Raw genomic sequence first — 21,011 nt, forward strand, 5'->3', positions numbered from 1 at the left:
TTCACCCTTTCTTTAAGTAACTGAATCTTGAAAGCATTTTCTGAACATTGCAGAGGTGGTTGTGCACTTATGTTAAAAAAATGAATTTATCTTCACAAGCCTTTATATTGTTATTATATATTAGCATTTCAGTCACACCTAGACACTGGAAGGGTAGATTAAAATGCTGTTGCATTATTCTCTATGCAAGCAAATAGCAAAAGTACAGCTCCTTCTGAAAGTGTTTGTGAGCACAGTTCAGTGGTTAGCTGTTACTCAGGAGTCTTTTATCTAGCACTCTTGTTAACTCTTTTATCTATAAATGCTGTCTATTAGCTGTGCTCAGTGTAGTGGTTTAGCACTTGAACCACACTTGTGAACTACTTGTGAAACTGTATTTCAATAAACTGTGAACGCTATGAACTAAGACTGCAGGCACAACCCTTTGCAAAGGTCTGTGTAGACCAGATCCATCCATATTTCTAGCTTTAAGTACGTATTCATAAGTCATGTATGTCAAGGCACACGCTCATAGACTTCACTGAATTTGACCACATGATATAATGTAATGACAGAGCTACCTTGTATACCTGCTGCAGCCATTTATAGCATTTCCTGACTTCAGTAGGGGAAGATGCTGGCCATAATATGAAAACAAGAATTACAGGTAAATAATTCTTGGTTCAGGGAAGAAAACATTACTTTACAGGCTAAAATTAGTGACTGAATCATGCAGAACCCTAGAGAGGCTTATTTTTTCATCTTTGAAAATCCCAGTGCATGGTACAGTGCATCTGAGTGCACTACAGTATCATGTAGAGCGTGTCTCTGGCACACTTGGTGAAGCTGGGAAATGAACTGAAATCTTCAAAACTTAATATGTATTTTTAAATCTTATTTAACAGAACTCTCCGAGTAATATGAGCATGAGTAATCAGCCTGGCACTCCCAGGGATGACAGTGAGATGGGTGGAAACTTCTTAAACCCTTTTCAGAGCGAGAGCGTAAGTATTTCTTTACCTAGGCATTGTTTTTTGTTTTGGGGGGGAGGGGGATTGTTGGGTTTTTTACTTTGTGAACCTTTATCTCTGTCATTTTCCTTAAAAAAAGAAAATTAACAGCAAGAAGAAACAGTTTCGCAGTACTGTGCCTTACATGTTTTTTACTAGCTTCTAAAATTATGGTATTGATTTGACAAAAAATTGTTTAAAAGACTGCTAGAAGTTGAGCTGAAACTGGAAAATGTGGGAGGTGTAGATTTACTGCAGAAACTCTAGATTAAGAGGTCAGTTGTCAATGAAAGTTAGATCTGTCAAGCAGTAATAATTACACCTCATGTATTCAGTAATGCACAACGGGCATTTGTCAGGCAATATCCAAGCAGTTTAAGTACACATAGTTGACAGATCCTTACATCTGAGTGTTTCAATGTGTGGTTGCCCAACCTTTGACTCCTAAACAATGTGTTTTGCAGGGAATGTCTTTTAGAACAGGATTCAGGTTGAAGTGTCTAATTAGAGCACCCGTAGATCTCGTTGCAAAGATGCAGTGTGCTATTAGAGCCAGAAAAAGCAAAGGTTCCCTCTAGTGTTCGTTCTGGGACAAATGATGCTTTTTTAAAATGGAGAATGCTTGAGGCAGCAAAACGTGGTGTAAAATACATTACAAAGCAAGACTGCAGTATTTTCATACTCATGTGCCTGAAGCTGGGTTTCTAAATCCACATTTAGGTTCCTAAATAGGAGTGGCCTGATTTTTCAGAAGTGCTGAGTGACTTCAACACTTCTATTCTTATTGGAAATCACTGCTGCCAGAAGTGAGTGCAACTTCATTAACTATGCCAGTGGTGAACTTCATCTTAGAAATTATGATGAGTAAACAGTTTCTGTTAGATCACAAAACAGTTGAATTGCATGACAAATTTCACGGGAATCAGATTTGGGGTTTTTGGGGGTTTGCTTCTTTAAGTAGTAAAAAGGAAGTTTCTGCATGTTACCTTTTCATGTCTTCATAACGAGGGCACATGTTCAGCTTGTGTGGAGTATTGGAGAAAATTGGTTTGTACAACCCAAAAATACTGGTGTTTAAATATCTGTCAAAAAAACAGTAACCACAGAACCTCCATTAAATGTGATCCTTGGTCATGGTAATCCTCGACTCTCAGTTTGGCATACGTTGCTGGTTCTGAGGGCAGGCAGTATGATCAGCAGCCAGGCCAGTTCACTGAACTAAGGTCATGAAAAGAAGGACATCAGTTGTACTGAAAAGAAAATCATTTTTCTCAGACCCTTATGGGATTCTAGGTGCTCTTAGATGTTGTTTTCCTACCTGGAAGAACCTGGGACCCAGTTTTCTCAAGGTTTTAGATGAGATGTATGCCTACAAGGCATGCATTATACATGCCATGTTCATTCTATTCTACTTCTAGGTATCAGTTCCTCCCTAACATAAGTCACATTGTAGGTCCCTGGTAACTGTCTTGCTTTCTGATTTGTATTTCGTTACTTGGCTAACTGGAGTAGGCATTATTATGAGGTCCTTTCTCAGGCAGACTTGCTGTTCAGTTCACCAGTTTTCGTTGGGCATGGGGAACAGTTCTTGGCTAATAATAAGTTAAAAATCACAAACATATTTAGATCATCTTTTGATTCCTTGTCCAAAGTGATTACCCAGGTACAGATACAGGAAATCACTTGAACAGATGCCTTGCTTTAAGCATTTGAGCTGATCTCTGACTTTGGCTAAAGACAAGCTTGTTCTTACCAGCTTTTCTGGCCCACTGTGGGAGTGCTTGGCAGGATATGATGGGAGTAAGCCCTAAAGCAGACAAACCATCAGAGACGTGACAAGAGACAAAATGGACTTTACCCAAGTAGTCCATTCTATGTAGTTTACATGACAGGGAAGACCCATCCAAAGTGCTTTTTCTAATATGCTTCGATACTTAGAAATGGCCAGCTTGAAATGCTAGCTTTGGCAGGATTTTTGTTGCCTATCTGTTTTTTGCAAAGGCAAATTTATCTTTCTGTTTCTTATATCCATTTTCATAATGGTAATACTTCTTGCATTTGAACATTTTCCTCTACTTATAAGATTTTAGGCCCAATTAAGTGTTTCTGCAGTCTGCAATTTTAAATTTAAAACCAAATTAGGTATAGAGATGTGCACTTCTAGGCATTGTGGCATCCCATTGATGACTGTAATGAAGTACTGCTAACTTCAGGGCAACTATAGCTTGCATAAGGGCTGCAGTTCAATTTGTGTTACAATAATAATGTAATGTGGCAACTGAATTTTTGGTTCACATAAAGGAGAATGACCACTGATCCTTGATTCAGCTTGCCTTCTAAAATTGATAATACAGGATAATACAGACCAAAAGCCTTGTTTAATTCCAGTCATACATATCTTTACTCCTTTCTTCCCATAAAGTAGTAAAAAGCTCTCCAAAATATTGATGTGGTTCAGCTAACCATGAATGCAGTTGGTCTACTTGAGGCTAGCCACCCACCTAGCTAAATTCCCCCCAGCAGCCAACATTGACAAGGAAAAGGTGTGGAAAGCATCAGTGAAGTATTGGTTTATCACACCACTAACACCAAAACAGTCTTCAAGGGAGTTGGCTTTATCAGCAATAGCTGTGTTTTTGCATAATGAGAAAAGTGTAACAGAAGTTATGATACCACAGATTGAACTACAGCCTTAGCACAGGCTACAGTACAAATGTAGGAGGAAGTTCAAAGAGCGTGTTGACATTTGAACTCATCGCTGTGGTCCAGAAGTCATTTTCGTTACCTGGGGGGGAAAAAATGGTTGTTAAAATGTGGATTCCTCTTTTTTCAGTACTCCCCTAGCATGACAATGAGTGTGTGATCCGTTAACAAGTCTCGTCATGAAGACCACAGTGAGTTGGCCCTCTTCAGAGAGCTACTGCAGAAGAAAATTATTCGTCCCAGTGTACAGTTTAACAAAAGGATCTCAGACACAATCAGACCCACCATTTTTTTTTCTACCATCTCCCCCGTTTTGTCAAGAAAGTGGGTCCCAAACATGATTGAGACAACTGTAAAGAGTGGCGTAACAGAACTGCCCAAGATGGAACTGCAAACAATTATCTGTGTATGTACATGTGTGGGTTAATGTATATGTATGTGTGTGTGATATAGAAATACACACATACATATATAGAACCACAGGACATTGTAAAATATTATCCCATGACATCTTAAGTAGAAATGAGAAGTAGGGAGTTTTATTCCATCTTTTTTTTTTTTTCTTCACGTTTACATTTTAATTATTAAAATTTGCTTTCCCTCTCCCCTCCTGAACTGTTTTATGTTGCTTATATCACTGCTTTATAAGTTATTTTTTAAGGTGAACTCAAATGATAAATTCTTCTGATTTTGTAAATGTCTGCCATTATGGATAGGAATAAAATTGCTTATAAGAGCTTTCATTAACTTGTGTTTGATACCAGTTACCCTAGGAATCACAAACTATACTGTCTCAAGAAATAGAAGAAAGCTCATCTTAATTTTTTGGAGAAATTTAATAATTTTCACCTAGTTTGGTGATTTTTTTTTTATACTTTGCCTCTAAAAAAAGAAGCACTGAAGTTTATTTTTCTTCTTTAATTGAAGCCTAAAATCTGCAATATCTATTTTAAATGGAAGCCTGAATTTGATACAAGCTTCTCAGTTTATATAGAGTACTATAAGGTTACTGTAAGTGAGCTCCAATTGGTATAGAATCTAGCAATAAAGTGTCAGGGGTTCTTCTGCCCTTGGAAATGAGTTTTCTATTTAGCATGATCTTCTCTAGGGGTGGTAGTTAGTGGAAATACAGTAGAGTCCTTATCACCGAAACCTTTTCTAACAATTTACTATTATGTTTCCCATTTTCAGTGATTCTTAACCGAATTGTAACAATCCATGGTCCTAACGATAAACAGTATTTCCCAAGTGCATTCAGAAAATACAATCACCCTGCTACTTGGGTGTGTATTTTTCACCACATCTACCAAAATGAATTCCCCCAAAACTTTCCAGTAAACGGTCTTTTTTTTTTTTTTTTTGAGCCAAAATGGTGGAGTAAACTTTTTATGACTACTAGCCTTGCGAGGGTCTTACCTTCTGCCACGAACAGAAGAGGAACAAAGGTCTGGGCCATTTTATAAGGAGGTCAGCCTATTAGACATGGAAGCTGGGGACAGAATGGAGAAAAGGCATATGGTGTTAAAGGAAATACTTCTGGAAGCAATCCCTTGTCTCTTCAGGCAAAGCTCTAAAACCAAGATTATGGTACATTTAGTTCCTAATGATTTCCAGCCCCCCCAAGAACACAAAAAAGTTTTCAGTTGTGTAATGATCAAAAGGTTGATGATCAGCAATGCGGGCACAAAGTGGCTGAACAAAAATTCATGCCACAGACCAAAAGCTAAGTCCACTCCTAGGACTTCACATATAGAAGAGCCACTTACATACGAGGAGCAGTTCTGAGATGTGGTATGTCCATGAAGTCTTGCAAGGAGATTTTTTTCATGAACTTGAGATGGAGAAGTGTGTGTATATAATGTGCTCATTGTGATGGTAGCTGCACATAATGGGATGTGTAAGGAATACTACAATCTCCCAAATAATTTTTATTTACATATATTACATATATATAATATATGAAAATAAAAAGGTGTAACACTTTTTACTCTCTTGTTAGGGCTATTCAAAGGTGAAACTCTTGGAGGCTTAAAATTACTTTAAGATATCAAAGATTTTGATAGCATTACTTGTTAGTAATAATACCTACTCTGATTAGTTGTAAATATAAACTAGATAGTCATTATGGTTTTGTGGACTTTATTCCCAGTGATTATGAAGGTGACATACATTTGCTTTTCTTTGGAAAACACTTTGTTGCTATCTCAAAAGATGCTGGAAGCCCCTACTATTGATTCGAGTTAAAAAAACACAAAATCAGATCTAATTTCCTCAGACCCTTTGCTGTTGTCACTAATACCACTGGTTTCAGTAGCTGTGTCCTCAGTGCACCCCAGCTTCTCCCATAAGCACTGCAGAGTCCAGGTGTCCTTGCAGCCTGCATTTGACATCGATATTATCCTTGGTAGCCTTCTAGGAAGGCCTTTAGGACCCTTTTCTGCCCAGTTTCAGGCAGACGATGTCACTGCTGCTGGACTCAGATAGATGGGTATGTCTGGACTGTGCATCAAGTGCCAAAGCCCATTCATTCACGCACCAGGTAAGTGTGCCCTCGAGTGGGCTCTCAAGCCGTTGAGTGCATCTGGGGTCTGTTCTGTATCTCCAGGGGAAGCCCCCGTACGGTCCCGTGCCAAGCTGGGGTCCCTGCAGGCAAGCCGTGTGTCCAGGGACCGCGCAACAGCCGCCCCAGCTGGCACCACTGAGGGCTCTCTTACAAGGCAGAGTACGTGCCGCCACTGAAGCTTCCTACTGTGGCAAAATTAAGCAGAATTGGCACTTAGTATTAATCAGAGACTTGATTTTATTTTTTTTTCTTTCTGCATTTGGCATTATCTGCAGTATTTTAGCTTGTAGGCACCTGTTAAGGATGAAAGCCTGACCATTAAATTAAACCTGTCCAAAGAAACCCCTTAAATGGAACTGCCAACACATATTGAATATCATTATCAAACTATGTTATCCTAATTTATATACAAGAGCATAACGTCTTCTCAGGCACATAATTTTTCTTCTGTAGTTCTTTCAAACTCCCTTCTATACAATTTTTCTTACTGCCAAGAAAGGTTTCTTTATTTCTTTGTTTCCCCTTTTCATTTCTTTTTCAAATCATTTGCATCATTAAACATTGTTGCGTTGATCCTGCGGCATTAATCTCGGTAGATACATTCCTGGCTTCAAAATTAACAGGATCAGGCCCTGCTTCTCATAGCCTGTCATTCTGTGCCCTGACATTGCAAGTTACCAGGTATGCCCAGCAATTCTCATAACCGACATAGTGCCACAGACCGGTGGAATAAAAGGTGTGTGAGCTTGCAGAATTTTAGATTTGGAAGATCTGCTTGAATACTCACTGTATATCTTATTGTTAGAATTTTAATCAGATATAAGGAAGCCTAATCATCTTGCTTTCTGTAGGGAATGCTTATATCCCTGTGCTTACATACATGTGTAAAGTTAGTTACATGTGCACTGGTAGGATCAGGTGATAATAACCATACATAGGTTCTGCAGCTGAACCATTAGAAAACAATCTTACATGTCAAATACTCAACTTTAAAATTGTAAGTATCCCTTCAGATTTTTTTTTTTAAATATGCATTGCGCTTTTTGCTTGTTCATTTGTTTTCTTTCTTTTGCTTATAAAATCTTGTAGGATTTTCATCATATGTAGAGTATTAATGTGGAAAGAAAGAACTATTTCCAAGCACTGACTTCTTACTCCTGCTTATGTTTCTAATGCACTACATACCAGTGTGTCATGTCACTGCTGTTTTTATCAGTCCTTATGCAACAGCATTATTGATAATGGCAGAACTTGTCCAGCCCTGGGAGGAATTTTATTTTAAGCAGTGCAGGATATTTTTTCCACACTGGGTTTTTAGATACTTTTCTCTCTTTAATACAGAAGTAAATAGATGTGATTCTGTAAGTAGGTCTTTCAGGCAAGGTTAAAGTAAGACAACTTAAAAACAGAAGTGATGAAATCTTAGAGTAGCAGAAATAGGGACTAATGGATCTTTCATGCTGTGAGAACTCTGGCAAATATTCTGCCCTTGTAGAAATCAGCTGAAATTGGGATTCAGTTGTGAATTTCACAGTGAAACCGGTATTTTACCTGCTGCATAAACCTATGAAAAGGAGTATTCATAACCAGATTTTATCTCCATGTCTAAGTCTTGTGTAGGCAACAACAGGGTGTAGGGCAAGGAGGAGGCTGTATGAATCACATGTAAAGCATGTGACCTGACATGTGCATTAAAAAAATACCTGGATATTTGCACGTATGGGTTCCATTATTTTCTTAATGGTCTGAGCGTGAGGACGAACTGCAGCTGCATTCCATGTTCCCCTCCTCCACTATAGAGTGAGGTCGGTGCATGTAAAAAACACGGCAGTAACCTTGAGTTGAGTCTTTGGCACGCTGTGTGCTGCCCAGTGGCATAGATGTGCCTCAGCTTGACTTGGGGGCATCTCAGAGTGACAGCCCCCAGAACAGAGGGTCATCCATCAGCCTGTGGCTGAGGCCACATTTACCATTTTTTGTTTGGAAGCCTTCTGGTTGCAGAGCCCAGGCTGCCAATGGGTCATGTATTCAGAGACAGTAACAGCTTTCAGACTTACCAGCCAGCTCCCCTTAATATAGGATTAAACGCCCCATGTCCCAGGACATCCAGCTGTTGCTTTCCCTTGGAATGGGAATGCGCAACAAGAAATATATAGGCTAATTATTTATTTTAAATAATTCAAATTAGGAAGAAGTTAACAGAATCTTGCTTCTTCATGGACAGCAATTCATGTGTCAGAAGGGCAGCTTCTTGAACTGGCTAAAAATCATTTGAATTTTCCCCTGTTCTGTGGCTAGCAAATGAAATACTGCATGTAGATGATTTGGAGTTATATGGGTGATTTAATGAGGGACCAGCTGTTACAATATTCACTGTTGAACATTTTATTATTTTTTTCCCTTTACCAGTCAAAACGAATTTTCAGCTGATACATGTTGCACTGATTTCTCTATCTCAGATCAGTTCACTATTTGTAAGTGTTATCTCCTGTTCCTAGTCAGCTCTGATTCTTTGTTGCTGTTGTGGTTGCTAAATATGGACTGGATTCTTCAATATTTGACCCTACACATTTGCATTTGGAGAATGTAAAATAGAGCTTAACAATGTAAAAAAAAAACGATCAGTACAGGTAAACTTATTTTTCTTTAATTCACTGTAAGTGATGATATAACCATGGCTCTTGTCCCAAACACACTTGGGTTTGGTTGGGCCCTAAGGATGGGAATCCTGACAAATCACATCTTTCAAATAAACCCCAAAAAACTCTTTCATCAGTGACAGCTCATTTCTCTTCAAACTGATCGCACTAAGGATCTAATTCAGGATTTAATGATATGAAACAACTATAAAAAATCAGTACACTCAGAGAATAAATGAGTTAGATTTAAATTTTAGTGTATGCAGCTTCCTCTACTTTCCAGACATTATTGGCTCAGTCCTGTAAGCTGCTGCTGATGCCAGTTGTCCTGCTCAAATTTTGATGACACACCTCACATAAGGTAATTTTTTTAGTAGGATTTCACCTTGATCTGGGTGAAATATATAATTTATCTATCTGAGGTGTGACAATATTTGTCAGATATATAAACTGAGATATATAAACAGAGGATCTGATGAAATTACCAAAATGATGTTTCAGCCTGAAAAACAAGAAAAAAGTCCTTACCTAAAATACTGCTTTGAGTGCATGCATGCAAATTGTCTGCCAGTGGTATTATCCTGGAAACAAATTACAGTAACAAATTTAGAGAAAATAAATGGATCATCTACTCAGCACATTAAAACTCTGATCCTGCAAACACATTTGCATCTGTTTGAAATTAAGCCTGCACGTATTTAATTTTAAACAGATTTAAGAATACAAGTAGTATCCTTCAGGAAAGTGGGACTGCTAATATGCTAAAACCATGCTTGATCATGGACAGTCTAGAATCTCAAATTAGGTCTTCCCTAAGCAGACATTATTTTAAAGATTTTACCAATGCAGGAGCATGTGTATTTATCTATTACTGATATGTGGAACAGATTTGGCTTTCTTCTGTTTCTTATTTTATTAGAGCATTTTTCACTAAATGAGCTATTTTTGTGAACTTGTCCTTCCATCTTGTTTTCAGTTGTGCAGCCATAGTTTCCCTCAACATAGCTAACAGCTTTGCAATTTTATTCCAAACTTCTGTTTGGTCACTGTTCTTCATTTAAGCTTAAAATGTGTAAGAACGCCTCTCATGTAATGGGAAAACTTGCCATAAAAATGTATAAAGGTTTTCTTGGGTACCTGTTTTCACATTTAATAAAAATGCAATTTTCAGTTATAATTTGAAATGGTCACTTTCTAGCCACTATTTAATTTCAATGTGCAAAAGAAATTGAGAAAACAGATTACCTTTTTTTATTTATTTATTTGAATTCAGCATCATAAATATTTGCTGAAAGACGTGGTTTTGGGGAAATTGCATCAAACAAAATGTACTACCTAGTTGCTATGAATAATACAGCTGGACTTTATGTTGAAAGCTCCTTCCACATCCCCAAAAGTGGATTGCCTAATATCTGATATGTATGACTTTGTAATAGCCTAATTCACAAGTAGTCATTTCATTTGTCTATTCCGTGTTTTCACTGTATCTCATGGATGATTCAGGGTGCCCCTTAGCTGTGCAGGGTTCTGTGGTTGTATCTCTCAGAAGAGTAACCGAGTGGTCAAGCAGGCTTGTTCACAGGGTCTGGTAATTAAGGACTGGATAATATATCCACCAGGTGTGCACTCAGAAACAAGGTATTCATATGCTACCTCGCTGTTCTCTTGAAAACTTGTACAAGTCTTCTTGCAGTTAGATATAAGGCTCCCTTAAGATTTTACAATGCCAAGACAAGAAGCTTAATTTTGCTAAGAGAAAATTCTGGCAGTTTAGCACGTTTTCATAGGGAATCAGCACAAAACATGGGGATTTTGAAAAGTGATGCATTTTCTTAATAACCTAGGTGTACTAGGAAATAGACCATACAATTTAGAAGTTTGGTCTGTTACAGACATATATACAGTTCCTCAGATTAGGAGGGAATTATAACAATAACCATGACCAAACCTATGTTTGTCCCTGTAGAGTGAAATCATCAGTAATCGCTTTTGATGTGAAGAATTATTGCTATGGAACAACTGCTCCGATCCTTGAGGAGCCAAATTATCAACTGGATGAACTGGATATTTGTAGGCTTTATTTTTGTTGTTTAATCTTCATGTTTTTTCTCTCTCATTTGGATTTTCCCAATAAATGTACCATGCCAGATCTTTGCACAAAAATAAGAACAATTTGCCCAATAAACATACAGAAAGTTGTTCCCATCTGTAACTAGAGCCCTACTGTAGAGAGTTTCTTTCATTGGAGACACTGAGTGTAACAACAAATAAGAAGTGGCGGTGCAATATCCTGAGAGCTCGTACTGTTCGAGATTAAGAAAGTTAGCATCTCACAGACTCACGCATTAGGTGAGATGAATTCTAACAATGACATAAAACAGCTTGAAACAGAAGCTGATGTTTGCCATGCAGATTGGAGGAAAATAAAATCTAAATAGAGCGTATTTAATTGAAGTAGAAATTTACTAAAGCTATCATTTACTAGGAGAGTTTGAAAAGTGTGTTACTGATAACAAGCTTGTGAGCAGCAAAAGTGGTAGCTAGGATTCAGGAGCTTCTCTCTTTTTTAATGCAGAGGTGCATCCTGCAGAGTCTGTAATCCCCAGCAGAGAGGTTGGCTTTCTTGATCTAGGCAGGTTGTGGACCAGGGGCTGCAATATCCATGGGCCACACCTTCAGTTACAGGTGAGCAAAGTGCAGGTGCCCTTCCAGCAGATGTCAAAGTCCATCTCTAACAGGAGCACAGAGCATGTCCAACAGTTTAGTGGGAAGGAAAAGCAGTGTTTGCTAAATTGTCTATAAACATGACGTTCAAAAGCAGGTATAAGCTGTTCCCCAGTGTATTTTTGTTTCTCTGATTAACTCCTAGTTTTGATTTGATTCACATTTACATTGATGATTAAGGAAGAGAATACAAGTTCCTAAACTAGGGCTGAAATACTGACATGGAAGAGTGGCATGAGTAAAGTGGAAGCTGGAGCTTTCTGTTAGCTGAGAATCAAGTAAATTTTTTTTTTCCAGTACAAAAAGCATCCATACAATAAACTTTTTTAGCCTTGTGGTGGCTATTTGAGAAGTGTGAATCAAAATGCTGTTTGTGCTTAGAGACCAATTTTCACGGCTTTTTTTGTGGCAAGTATCCCCTGGCAAAAATGTTGTGGTGCATCTATTTTGTGCATGTTTGCCTAAAACCACAAAACCAAATTTTTTTATGGACTGCTGTACATGCATCTGGCAAACACTTGGTTCTGGTGGGAAGAGGAGGAAGATTTAATAGCTGGTGGGTCAGCATATTTATGTGAATTACTTAAAGCATTGCTAAACTATTGTCAACTTTGTTCACATTGCACAAGATACTCTGTGTAGTCTACTGCTGGCATTATAACCTCAGTGATCCATGCATATTCTGTAAATTCCTGTAGGTCCTGTGTAAGAAACCTTGTCACCATTGCTTACTACTGTAAATTCTTGTTTTGAAGCAAGAGGTGGCTTTTGATTGTACAGCCTTGTGTATTATATACTACAACAGTACTAGTTCTGTTATCAAAACTTGCTGTTCACATATAGTTAAAGCTTTGTTAAGCACGCTGAGTGGTTTCAGAATTTATTTCAAACAGCAGATATATAAGCCATTTAGAGGAATATTAAATGTAACGTAAGAGAATTCAACCCAGTTCATATCCTTTTTGAGAGCTTGGGGTTGGATTTTAGCAGACAACAGGCAGCTGCAGGTTAGCACATTTCGTGGCTCCGTGCCGGCTACGCAGTGTTCACTTTCCAACTGCAGGCATCTGCAAGCCTGGGAGATCAGACCCTGTGCAGTGGAAAGTCTCTCCTCTTGCTGTCCCCCGGCCAAGGCACCTACAGGACCTTGGGAGACTGTCGCAGAGACACGCGCCAGCCTGCAAGCTTCCTTGCGCTAAGTGAGCAAAGACATACTAGCTTTTCCTCTGGTGATTTTTGTTTGGGTTGTTTTGAGTTTTTTTCCCAAAAACTGCATTGGTGCCAGGACAGAAACCCACCTCTAAGGGTATGCAGGGGGTAGAATACTGCCTCCGTATTGTGTCCTTGTCCCCATCTAACACAGAGTTTACATGAGGCAATGTTTTAAGGAGAATTTAATTCTTTGTCTGTTTATTGAGAGAGAAAAATAATCTGAATTCTTGGATTCTGGCTTCTTTTATATTAGTATTTTATGATGTACAGCAAAGCCCTGCAAATGTGTGTGCGTTCTTTGCTGGTTTCTGACATGAAAAATTCCTGTCCTGTCTAGACGAAAAGACGACGATGAGAAAAATGAAAAAGCTGGGAAAGTTGAAGGGGATTCTTATGGATTATTTTAAGTTCTGTTTTATTTGGTTTTATTGATAGTTTAAATGACTAGCTTAATCTTTTGAATAAAGGCAGTCTTTTGTTAGCGACTTCGCACCTTCACCCTTTCATGTAAGGCTTTGAGTACTCGCAATAAATGTTCCTCACACTTTCAGGCCAATCTGTAGATAAATTCCCTATATTTCTAAGGTCAAAAAAATGTTTCTACAGATTACTGCAGCCCTTTACAGAGAACAACAGGTCAATCGCAATCCCTTAATCCCAAGTATTTGCAGCTCACATTTAAACAATTAGGCAGGTGTGTTTCAGACAAAGAATGACTTTCAACATTATAAATGAAACTAATGTTCAAACTCAGTCTCTGGAAGTAAAGAAAACCTCAGTAATTGTCCAAATTCCAGCAGGAATTAAATTTGTCAATATAAATACTAATGTAGGAAATACATGCAAAACTTGATACTGCCTCTGACCGTAAGCATTCATATTGATAGCATTGGGGGTCTCACAAAGTTTGTGTGTTTCAGAACAGCTGTATTTCTCCTCAGTGTGTGCTTTATTTTCATTATTGACAGCTACTGCAAAGAGTCAATCCATGCCATGCTGAAAGAGTTCAAAAGCATGGCGATACAAAATTGCCACAGCATCATAAATACAGGGAGGTGTGGGAGTGTTGTGTTAGGATGAGTAACCACTCCAACTGCAAACTTCTCCAGACCTTATGTGTAACTTTTCTGTAAGTCAGAGGAGGGACAGAAGAGGAGATGCTTCTGGAAGATTGTATTATGGCATCAGTTGCCCTCTCCACTGATGAATCCTGCATGCTTTTAAAGGCATACAGTTAGGTGGAATAAATCCAAGGGTTTATATTTAGCTTCACATCCCTGTACACAGAAGTGTATTTATTTGAGCCTGGTATGGGCAAGAATAACGCAGCTCCTAAGAACCTGAATCTGAGTGGCTTCCAAATGAGTTTCTGAATCTTTCAATCTCAAACATGAAATTTCTGCCCCATATTTGCTATTTTCTTCGTCTTTATTTTTTTATAAACAGGTGTAACTTCAACTAACTTGTTTGAACATTTCTAGAATGTTTACACCTGCCTAGAAATCCTCACCTTTATTTGTTAAGTGGGGTCTCTCACTCTTTCCCTTCACTGATTCATTCATTGAATGCAACACATGAAGAAACCATTGCATAGATCAATCAACACCAGCAATAGCATATGCTGCTTTTAAATTCAGGTGTAAGGTTGTAACTAAGGTATTACTGTTCATACTTTCTAGGGATGGCTAAGGATCCCTTTCCAGAGAGTTTGAAGGAATAGATCTAGGAGCTCCTAATTCAGGCTTGTGAGAATACAGGTAGTAATGACAGTTTGTGGGGCGGGTTTTTTTGGTAAACTTGTGGGAAATTATGATTTCACATGCTGGTTTGGAGATGAGGAAAGTATCCAGTTTTGGATGGACCAGATCTTTGCAGGCAGTGTTACTGCAGCTTAGCAAAACCCATTTATAGCAGGTTCCACCTCAGGCTTGCACCATACACCTACCTTATTCTAGTTCAGCTTGTTGTCATTCTTCATTAACTGCTGGTACGAAATCATAACAGGAGTTGTACCAATTCTTGTTGCGAGCTGAGGAACAGCTGTTTAAAAATACGAATGTTGTAACTTGCACCTTTTCACCTTCATGAAGTGTCCACATTCTCACAGCTGGGCCTGAGACAGCAGCTGCCTCCAAATTTGCCATGTAACTTCATCACACAAAACCGGGTGTAATTTTTTTGTGAGTTTAACAGGAGTGGTACTGATACATTTGCTGTGTTTCCCAAGTTGTGAGTCATTCAGTGTAGAAAATGATATGCATCTCATGTACCTATGAATAGAAAAATTGAGAATCGTTTTTTATGATATGCTAGTACAGTCCCTGCTCTGCTCCTCAATATTTTGAGTGCCGAACTCAACCAAAACATTATCTTCACAGATTATCTTAGCCTCATCTCTGCATGAAAAAGGGTATGAATTTCCAGTTACTGTTTCTGTGTTCTCAGTGAATTCTGGGCCAAAGGTAAAACAGTTGCGGTGGTAGCCACTTACTGACAACTTTACAGATGCATAAAACCATTCTCTCTGTTGTCTGACACTCTTCCAGTTTTCTCAGTGGATCACCATGTTCTTGAATATCTTGATAGGTATTGTCAGCCAATGGAAGAAAGATGGACAAGCTCACCACCCAGGAAGGGTAGATGTAGCAAGTAATGAGCTATCTTCTCCAGCAATCATTTACTTTTAGTGCTTAACTTTCAATCAGCATTTGTATCTTCAGTTATTATTTTACCATTCAGTATCTTGAGGTGGTATAAGCAAAAATATATGAATATATATAATTTATAAGAAATATAGGCTTGTGTTGTGCCTTTGTAATACTCTTCAGCTTCAGTATCTATAAGCTATGAGCAGACAAACTTCTTCCCTCTTTTGGGGTGTTCTTTACTACATAGTAGCTGATGGCTCCATTAGTACTGGCTATTTGAGTCTTCTGGGGATAACGTTTATGTTTTCCCTGGTGAAAATGCCGTAGTATTCTCACCAGACATAAGCACAATGACATATCACTGCAGTGCATGCTGTCTCTTAGCTTCTCTCTACACGTGCTTGCATGTTGGAAATTTAGAAATGCTGCTGTATAAATTGCTACATTGTTTACCCAATACAGGTGTTTTTCTGCATCCCTTTTTTGCTCAAAACTCCCATTAACTTGAAAGTTAGCGATGGCTTGAAAGGGGGTTTTGGAAGCACAAAGGATGCAGGGAGCAACTCTTCAGTAGTTTACAGGCTGCTGTAAATTGTCTTCTCAGCAAAAAAATGTAGCATTTTAGCAGTAACTTCCTAGTGAAAACACTGAGCGTGCTTATCACTTGAGATTTTAAGAAAAAAAAGGTGTCAGACTGTGTAATTGTATCTCATCTAATTTTGGCACAACCAGTAATATTTGATGAGGTATGAACCTCAGTTGTGTCTACATGTTCATGATCTACCAACCGACGCAGAACTCAAAGGTGAACAGCCATGTTTTAGTATCACAGCTACACAAGAAATCAGTTTTCAAGAGGTTCTGTTTTGACTTTGTTTCTTTAATACATTTTCACCGCGGAAGTACTTTTCTGTATAGTTACCTGAGGCTTCCTTTCACCAACCAAAAGAGTCTGTAGCCTTCTGCACTGTGAAAGGCAAGCCCTGTGGAGAAACGTGGGCTTTGCGCTTGCCCAGCAAATTAGCAGAAATTTCATCCAAGCCATAAAAGCCTCTTACGTTATTCTGTGTTTATGTAATTAAAGCAATTAGGGATAGGAGCTTCAGGAATAATGAGATCTCTCTGTCCTCTTGTTTTACTCTCTCTCTGTACTTCATAGGGATTTCAGAGTTCTTTTTTCAAGGCTCAGCTGTGTCTCTTTAAACCAGTGCAGTCTAATCATCATGTGAGATTCAGTTTATGGAGGTAGCATTGGAGTGTGAAAGATTTACTTTCAGTAGCAAGGAGTAACACATGTCCCTGTGGACATGGACACTTGCAAGCAAGTCTGACACCGAGAATAAAAAAAATCAAGATGGTACCAGTACATCAGACTCTGTACTACAGTGGGGTTTTTAGCCTTTGTCATTTGTATTTTATTTTGCGGGAGGAGTTGGGGAATCTCAGATCACATGGGGAATTTTAGAAGTATATCACTCAACAATCATTTTATAAAGTCTAACTTCAAAATGCACTATGATTTATTACAAAAATATATTTTCTTCTGTTTGCTGACATGGTTGTTCCATTTTGTGATAAGTTAAAACTCAGCAGTTAATTTGTTGCACTGCCTAGCTGCATGAATTCATCCAGTGTACATAGGTACCTGTGCAGCATTACTTTGGGTTTTGTATTTGAATTTGCAGTATTGATTATTATTTTTGTATTTTACTTTGCCTCTGTTATTGGAATTGTAGTAAACATAATTTATACATATGATTTTACAACTGTTTTGCAACTGAAAAGTCTTCTTTAAATTGTAAAGTTTTATTGATGGATACTCATTAAAATGGTATAAGAATTATATTAACAATTGTTTTGTGTTTTGATGCTCTCTGTACATAAATATATGTCTATTTATCTGTTTAATGGTGCTTGTGTCTTGCAATTTTGGATACATTTTAGAATAAAGTTTCATTTTACAAGAAGTAGTTGTATTTTCACAAGCTGTGTCAAAAAAACCCCTTTTTTCATTAATAACTAGGGTTATGAAAGAAACCTATGAATCTCTTAAAAGATTTATAACTTCAGGCAGTAATACATTTGTCTTAAGAATACAGAAGTATGCAGTCTACAGAGATGCACAGCTATATACTGTAGCTGATTTACTGCAGTAACTGACATCTGTATTTAAAACATTACCAAAAAGATCCATTTTGGAGGTATGTCCTAGAGCTGCTGACTCCATTGGTAAGAGATTTGTGAAGGTGTTAACGATGTCACAATTATCACATTAGTCTGTTATTTTCCAAGGAATGCTAACACTCTCCAGTTGTGCATACATCTGCTTAAATACAGAAGGAATTTTGGTAGAAAGCCAAAAACCGATTCTAGGTGACAGGCTTCTGTGGAATTTTGGTTCTTCATCAGACCTCCTTTGCTACCCTGTTGTTCTATACCATTTCTCAGAATAAATTCTAACTTGAATGAAATGCAGGTCTGGAGCAGTTACACTATTAGTTGAGTGGGCTGCTAGCTGTCTATGTGCCGTATGATTGAATAGTACTTCTTGCTAGCTCTAATGGCTTTACTTTACAGAAGATTTATTCACATCTAATACTGAGCTCATCTTTAATTAATAAAATGCCTCACCTCTTCTGGCACAATTCCTCTACAGGCATTGTACTGTGCAATTGCACTGTTCTTCACAGTGCTCATGAGACACGCTATTGTGCTGCACAAAGCTTTTTCAGTTACATTGCTTCAATTACAAATGCATGTTATTACAAGATGACAACCTAATATCCATTCTGTTTTTTCTTTGTAAATGTATTAAAACAGTACTGCACCTGTTATTGTTTCTACTATTTCACTTCAGCAGGACGAGCCTCAAGCCATTAAGTGCAAATCATTTATTGACAAAAACTTTTGGAAACTGCATTAGCAAGCAACAGTTCTGAAGGGAAGTCAATTTCTTAGTCAGTTAAACAAACTTTTAAAGTTGAGTGTACTCTTAATTCACCAGCAGTTCTCATTTCAAAAGAACAATTTCACCAAAGTTGGTAACTGAGTGGTGTATGGGTTTGGATGTAAGGCATCCTCCATCTGCATTTGACCGTTTGTCCTTGCCACCGTGGGCATCGATAATGAGAAATCTGATGGTTCACAAAGATCCTTCCCAGAGACTGCCTTAGCCACATAGTGTCGGTCCAGCTACCTTCATCTGGTGGTGATGCCAGAGGTGCCAGTATAGGCTACTGTGCCACAAGAGGTACTTTTCAGCTGGGAAACCATTGGAAAGCACAGATCTCCTCTGTGAACTTGGGCCAGTTAACTTAATTTCTCTAATGTTTCAGCTGTGAAAGGAAAACAATACTGACCTTGCAGGTATTTTGTGAGGTCAAATACACTGAAGGCTATAAAATACTCGGTTACTCCAATGGAGACTGTGTAAGAAGCTAAAGGAGTATAAGGGACTGCAGAAAAAGGAGTTGCTGAAGCCAACTGGAAGACATACGTTCGAGCCTTACCTCAGCAGACAGGGTCCAACAAGAGGAGCTGGAGGGCAGGAGAAATGCAGCTTACAAAAGCAGAGGCTTATTTGGGAAAAGGGCACTTTAGGCTGTGAGTTCCCTCACCTCACTGTCCAGGTGTGTCTGCCAAGTGTCCATAGCAGTGGAATCCAAGTGCATTGCTTATTTGGATCCTGGGTGGCCATTCCTGTTCTTGAAGGGCAGCTCCTACTTCTAATGGACATATTGCGAATTACATCCTTCCCTTAGAAATCAAAAGGTACATACAACTCTGAGGTGTGTTTTTCAAATACCAGCTTTGCCTTACCCCAACAGAAACGAGAGAAGTTACCTTTTCTGTTTCTCTAAAACTCCTCCACACAGCCTGAGAGGTCTGCTGACCACTCGCCCCAAGCATGTACTCCTCTGCAGACTTAAGAAAGTTTTAGATCTGAGCAGATTTAGATTTTACTTTTACCTCTGTGATACTAACAGCTTTGTACCTCCTAATCTCACAGCAGACAACAGCTATGTCATGGGCCAAACACCTGATCGCTGGGAGTATGTTAAATGGAGGCGGAAGCTACCTCTTAAAGAACAACAAATAAGCATTATGTTAGAGAAAGCCTGGTCAATGAGCATAACAAGGTAAACCTGAAGACAAATTTACAAATAACTGGCCTAGGCAGGCAAAACACAAGTTGGTTTTTTTAAATAGAAAAATGTTTAGTTCTGTTTAAAGACTCTTCCTTCTGAGATCCAGGATCCATGCTGTGAGAAGTTGATACCTGAGTTTTTGTCATCTGGATTGAGCAGACGAAGAAGGAGAAAATACTGGCTGTATACTGTTTACAAACTCTGTTCAGGTAGCAAGGCTGCGGTATGCCACTGCCACTTCCAAGAGAGTCTCTTTCTTTCCTTCACAGAAGCCAATCAAAGAAGGAAAGAGAAATTGGTACAAACTTTTTTTCTGAAGCAACAGAATAGAAATAAATCTAGGGAATAGCACAGCATGCTGATTTTTCAGAGCCAGTATCCTCTGGAATGTAACCAGTGTGATGGTACAGCCATTCTGTTGCTTGCTAAAAGAGTATGTGACAAAGAAACAGAGATCTTGCTATAGTGCAATGATAGTAACAGACCATGTGGGAAGAAAATCCCTACTGCACTGAGAAACGCTATCTGGGTGAGGCAGGTTGGTTAAAATTCAAATTTTCCTGGCTGTTATGGGTTAAAGCTGGATCTTTAACAATGTTTAAATGAACATGCATTCACGGTATAAATTCATTTCTGTATGTTTTTAATAAACATGGGAAGCCTGTCATTGTGGGTAACAAGTTGTGGCTAAATGATAAAGAGGAAAGGCTGCAGAAAACAGTCTTGCTGCTCTATTGAAAACCATGCTATTTACAATACCCAGCAGGGGGAAAATAGCACAGAGTCAGACACAAGCTTTGCAGTCTTTCCTTAAAGACCCTTTACAGGTTATAGACTCCGCTGCCTCGAAGCAACACGTCTGCTCCACTGACCAGCCTTGCCTTAACAGCTGGCAAGCCCAGCCGGTGAGCATCTCCAAACCACCACCCTCTTCATGTGGTTGAGCCTTCAATAGTAATAACGCTGGTTATAACCATGGTAATAGTCAAACGGTGGCCTTCCTGACCGATTCAAAAGCGATTGCCCTACTTTTCCTCACGGCTTCTTCTATTTTCGTAGTTTGCAAGAGCAGCAATAACCTGCAGTACCTCACCAGCCATGTGAGGATGAGGAGGTAAGAGGAGGAGCCCTCTGTGGGGTCTCCAGTAGTTAACTCCTGCAGGAATACATGTCGGGGGCCGCGAGCACCGCGGCAGGTGTCAAAATGTCCGACGTACCAGCAGTGACGGCCGTTCACCGGGCCGCGGTACCTTCCCGCCAGGCTCACCAGCGTCTGGAGGTGGGAATGTGCCTTCCCTGGGCCCATCTGCTGGGCTGTCAGGTTGGTGACGACACGAGCGAGAAAGACTTCAGAGAAAGGAAAAAAAAAACCCCAACCAGTTTAA

At 38.9% G+C, this 21,011-nt stretch overlaps 1 protein-coding gene across 7 annotated transcripts in view; it reads left to right on the plus strand.

Annotated features, from left to right (window-relative positions):
* Positions 1–6,742, plus strand: part of SSBP2 (single-stranded DNA binding protein 2) — a 168,489-nt gene extending 161,747 nt beyond the window's left edge. For all 7 annotated transcript variants that reach the window (XR_775054.1, XM_010578059.1, XM_010578064.1 and 4 more), the window contains 2 exons: positions 885–983; positions 3,823–6,742. Coding sequence is in view for 6 of the 7 variants with exons in the window: in XM_010578059.1 (XP_010576361.1) it covers positions 885–983; positions 3,823–3,852 (129 nt within the window). In the remaining variant the exon portion in view is untranslated. The remainder of the gene's footprint in view (positions 1–884; positions 984–3,822) is intronic.
* Positions 6,743–21,011: the final 14,269 nt, after the last annotated feature.

Source organism: Haliaeetus leucocephalus, unplaced genomic scaffold (assembly GCF_000737465.1).
Source record: "Haliaeetus leucocephalus isolate CR32 unplaced genomic scaffold, Haliaeetus_leucocephalus-4.0 Scaffold598, whole genome shotgun sequence".
NCBI classification, from domain to species: Eukaryota; Metazoa; Chordata; class Aves; order Accipitriformes; family Accipitridae; genus Haliaeetus; species Haliaeetus leucocephalus.